Genomic DNA, 4,289 nt, shown 5'->3' with positions numbered 1-4,289 from the left:
ACATAATAAGGAACAGTGCCAAAGGGGAAGAATGATGTCAGCAGCCATTATCTTTTTCACTAGACTCTATTTTAAAGCAGCTTTAGTGTCACAGCAAAATTGAGCAGAAGGTGCATAGGATTCCCATGAACCCCCTGCCCTCACACAAGTACAGCCTGTCCACTATCAACAACTCACACCATCCTACAATTCATGAACCCAAACTGACCCATTTTTCTCCCTCCATGTCCATAGTTTACATTGGGTTCCCTCTTGGTGTTGCATATTCTATGAGATTAGACAAAAATATAATTTATCCACCATTTTCATATCACACAGAGTGGTTTCACTGCTCTAAATGGCCTCTGTGCTCCACTGGGTTGTCCCTCCCTGCCCTGAACCCTTAAGAACCACTGATCTTTTTCTCATTTCTACAGTTTTGCCTTAGTTGGAATGTTACATATTTGGAATTGCACAGTATTTAGCCTTTCCAAATTGATTTCTCCCACTTGGTAATATGCGTTTCCATTTCATCCATGTATTTTCACATCAGCTGTCACTTAAGGAGGCTTCTGAATGCTGAGTGATGATGGAGGTCCTTCAGGTCACTAGTCCCCTGGTGACACTTCTGACATGGTCCCCAGGGATGATGACAACCGTGTGACCATTTAAGAAATGGAATGGAATTGGCATTGGGGTTTATACTGGCAACATGACATGCTAGGAGGAGATAGATCTTCAGAGTCCTAAGAGAAAATGATGTTGTTTCCTACACTCAAACTATTTATTAAACGTGACCACAAAACAAAGTCCTTAAATGGAATAGCAAAGACTCGGAAAGTACCTCCCAGAAAACTTTTTTTTCTCACTTTGTTAGAGAATGGACCTAATGTGAATGAACAGGGAATCCAAGAAGCACCAGCACCACCAAGGTAATGGATGGATGTGAGCAAGGCCTGTGCTCCAGTCTGGGAGAGCAACTAGTCCGACTGAGAGTAAGAATTAGAAGAGTTGCATGGGACCCGTTCAGGGAGAAAGGATTTTCTGGAGTAATGTCATCAGTACTATGCAGAGTCATCTGAGGTTAAGGGAATGGCATAGTATTATTATGATAAAACCATACTGTGCCACTTCCTCATCCCCTTCTTACTTTGTCCCCAGATTTGTTTAATTATCTTATACCTTCAGTTATAAAGATTTGGTGGCCCAAATTTTACACATTGGTCCAATTCAGATATGTCCAACAAATTTAGATTGGGTTCCATACTGGGTGTGATCTTCCCAGGTAAATAGTGTAAGGTCATGTGGTTGATGGAGAATGTTGCTAGGAAGGATGGTTGCTCTTGTGAGGAATGAATGATTCCCACAGTGGTAAGACCCAGATTATGTTACTTCTGGTATGGAGAGTGAGGTTTCAAACATCATTGAAAAAAAAGCTGTTATAAAAAACAATTTTTGTTATACACACACACACACACACACACACACACGGTTAAGGGAAAAATCTAGAACCAGGGTCTAAAATGGTTTCCAATTAGGAGAATTTCCATAGAGTCTATATATGTTGGGTTAACTGTATAGACAGTGAGGTCATAGGCAGTGGTTTAGTCTCCTCAATGTTGACAATCAGATTAAATTCCTTTGACCAACATAGGAGATAACTTTGGCAAAGAACACAACATAGAAGGTAACTTTAAGTAAACAAACACTTCTCTAAAGGAAACAATCTAACAGGTACTATTTCCTATGACAGGCCCACCATGAGCTGTGCATGTGAAGAGCATGAACTCGTGGAGGGGGTGGCAGTCAGTGTTACTACTTACAATAGTCAGATTTGCTTATACATTCAACAGTTCTATTCCCGGTAACAATGGCCCTTGTGTCCATTTCCTGTATCCCTTTTTTTTCCCTATATAAATGTTTTTGTGCAATCAGTGAGGGGAGGTATAAGGGCAGAACTTTACAGAATACCAGAATGGTCTTGGAAACTTCCAAAGAATAGCCAAACATACATTCTCCATCATATTTCCCCAAAGGGAACATCCCAAAGGATGTTCTCCCCTCTGCATCTGAATGCCTCTGTAACTCCAGAGGTGAGAAGTGAAGGAACATGAGAAACCAAGAGGGTCTGGAGAATGGATGTTAATGTTAAGTGATAAGGGGATGTCAGAATGAGACTGTATGTCACAGAGCAAATCTTTTCATTCACCTTTGGATCCAGGCTCGTTTAATAAGTGATCAGAAGTAGAACAAATTTTAGAGTTTCCCAACAGGGATTCAAAATGAGAAAATCAGCTCATTTGTTTTGAAGAACTTAGAGCCAATGAAAGTGGAAATATTGAGCTTGATTGAGAATTCAGGAAGGGTACAGTGTGAAAAGAGGACCCTAGATGTCCTGACTTCCCTCCAGAAGAAACCACAGCTCTTCAGATGATGGAGTCTGTGAGGATTTTCTTCATGATGGTCCTGGTGTCCTTGGCAACTATTTCAAGGAAGTGTCTGTGTTTCCACACTCTCAGGTAGTTGAGAACTGTATCACCTAAGAACAGGATGTGTCTCAGAATTGAATATAAGTAAGAGGCCGTATTACAATTCATGAAAGATAATATCCTGTCCCCAGCGAGGACAGTGTGCAGATCCCGAGACTTCATAATAGCCTTGTACTCCCCCATAGGTTTCCCCATACTCTGGGCCATCAGCTGGAGAGACTCATCATCCACACCAAAAAAACAAGTGATAGGCCATCAGACACTCTGCCAGATCATCTGCATTCTGGATGCCAAGGACGTCCTGGAAAGAATTTGAAGCTATTTGCCCCTGCAAAGAGGTCACTTTGTCATTAATGACCTTCTCACAGGTGTCAGACAGTTTCTCTAGATGACAATGGTACCTGATATCAGAGATGTCCCTGTGCAAGGTATCCCTAAGCTCTGGGAAGTCATTCAATAAAGGGTCAAAGCTGGAGACCAGGAATATGATGGGTTTGTGCATTCCCTTCTTTTGGAGAGTTTTCCAAATATTCTCTCGGATATTCTGCAGGAGTCGTTCCACTGAGAGGGTAGGTGTGCTGATGTCCCTGTCCAGCTTGGTCCAGACAATGTAGGACTTCTTTCCCTGTCCCTGGATGGCTTTGGCAAGCTTCACGAGATTCCTGCTGAGCTGTTCCGATGCAAAGATGATGAAGAGGTCATACAGACTAAACTGCATCTCCGTGAAATAGTTCCCCAGGGTTTGGGTACCGGCCCCTATTCCAGGTGGGTCCCACAACTCCACATTGGGAAAGTGGGAGGAAAAGTAGCAAGTGGGAATCTGGGTGGTCCCCACCACCCCAGTGGGAGCTGAGTCCTCCTGTTCATGCCCAATTCCCCTCAGTGCATTGATGAAGGAAGACATGCCATTGCCAGAGTCCCCAGTGACAGCAATTCTCACTAGGGCACTAGATGCTATCTCCAGGGTTTCCCTGGCCACAGAGACCACCCCCAGCAACTTTGCTTCTACCAGTGCCTTCTCAATGTTTGGGGCAGTTGCCTTAGGTAAGACTGTCCATCCTGTATTGTACTGTAGAGCAGGGGTGAAGGATGTAGACAATGGAGTGTGAAGGGACTGATTGGGCTGTGTCATGTCTCTGATCAGTGGAGTGACCTGTCGAAATAAGAAAAGCAGGAGAGTTAGGAGGGCCAAGTGCACAAGGTGGCTGAGGATCATCAGATTTGTTATATCAAACTGAGGGTATCAGATCCACTCCCAACTCACTGCAAAGGTATTTAGATTAGAAACAGCAAGCCTTGGGGCAACTGGCTGGCTCAGTTAGTAGAGAGTGGGACTCTTAATCTTGGGGTTGTGAGTTTGAGCCCCACGTTGGGTGTGGAGATTACTTAAAAATAAAATCTTACCAAAAAAAAAAAAAAAAAAAAGAAAAGAAACAGCAAGCCTCTGAAAAACTGTTCAATAGTTTGTTAAAACTTTGAACGTATTATTCAACCAAAGAAAACAAGGAAAACTTATCATTTGTGACAACATGAATGTACCTTGAAAGCATTATGCTCAGTAAAATAAATCAGGCAGAGCGAGACAAATACTGTATGATCTAACTGATGTGTGGATCTAAAACTAAAATGAAATAATTCATTGAAAATCAGATTAGGCTTGTGGAGAGGCAGAAACAGATGATGAGAGGAGGGTGAATTGGAGGAAGTGGTCAGAAAAGTACAAGATTTCAGCTATCAGTTAGGTAAGTACTATAGGAGGAGGAGCTAAGATGGCGGTATCGTAGAAGGACCCTAAGTTGGTCCCCTCCCTCAAACACAGCT

At 42.7% G+C, this 4,289-nt stretch overlaps 1 protein-coding gene across 1 annotated transcript; it reads right to left on the bottom strand.

The window, feature by feature from the left end:
• Positions 1 to 2,315: 2,315 nt before the first annotated feature.
• On the bottom strand, positions 2,316 to 3,828 carry LOC116863508 (immunity-related GTPase family M protein 1-like). Its single transcript, XM_032850958.1, is given in 2 exon segments — positions 2,316 to 2,708; positions 2,710 to 3,828. Coding segments are annotated over 2 exon segments (1,278 nt in total). The 5' UTR covers positions 3,685 to 3,828; the 3' UTR covers positions 2,316 to 2,405.
• Between the last annotated feature and the right edge of the window lie 461 nt (positions 3,829 to 4,289).

This window comes from Lontra canadensis, unplaced genomic scaffold, assembly GCF_010015895.1.
Source record: "Lontra canadensis isolate GAN:19392208 unplaced genomic scaffold, GSC_riverotter_1.0 scaffold1393, whole genome shotgun sequence".
In the NCBI taxonomy this organism is placed as follows: Eukaryota; Metazoa; Chordata; class Mammalia; order Carnivora; family Mustelidae; genus Lontra; species Lontra canadensis.
The sequence above is the reverse complement of the archived record's forward strand: the minus strand, read 5'-3'. Positions and strand labels throughout refer to the sequence as shown.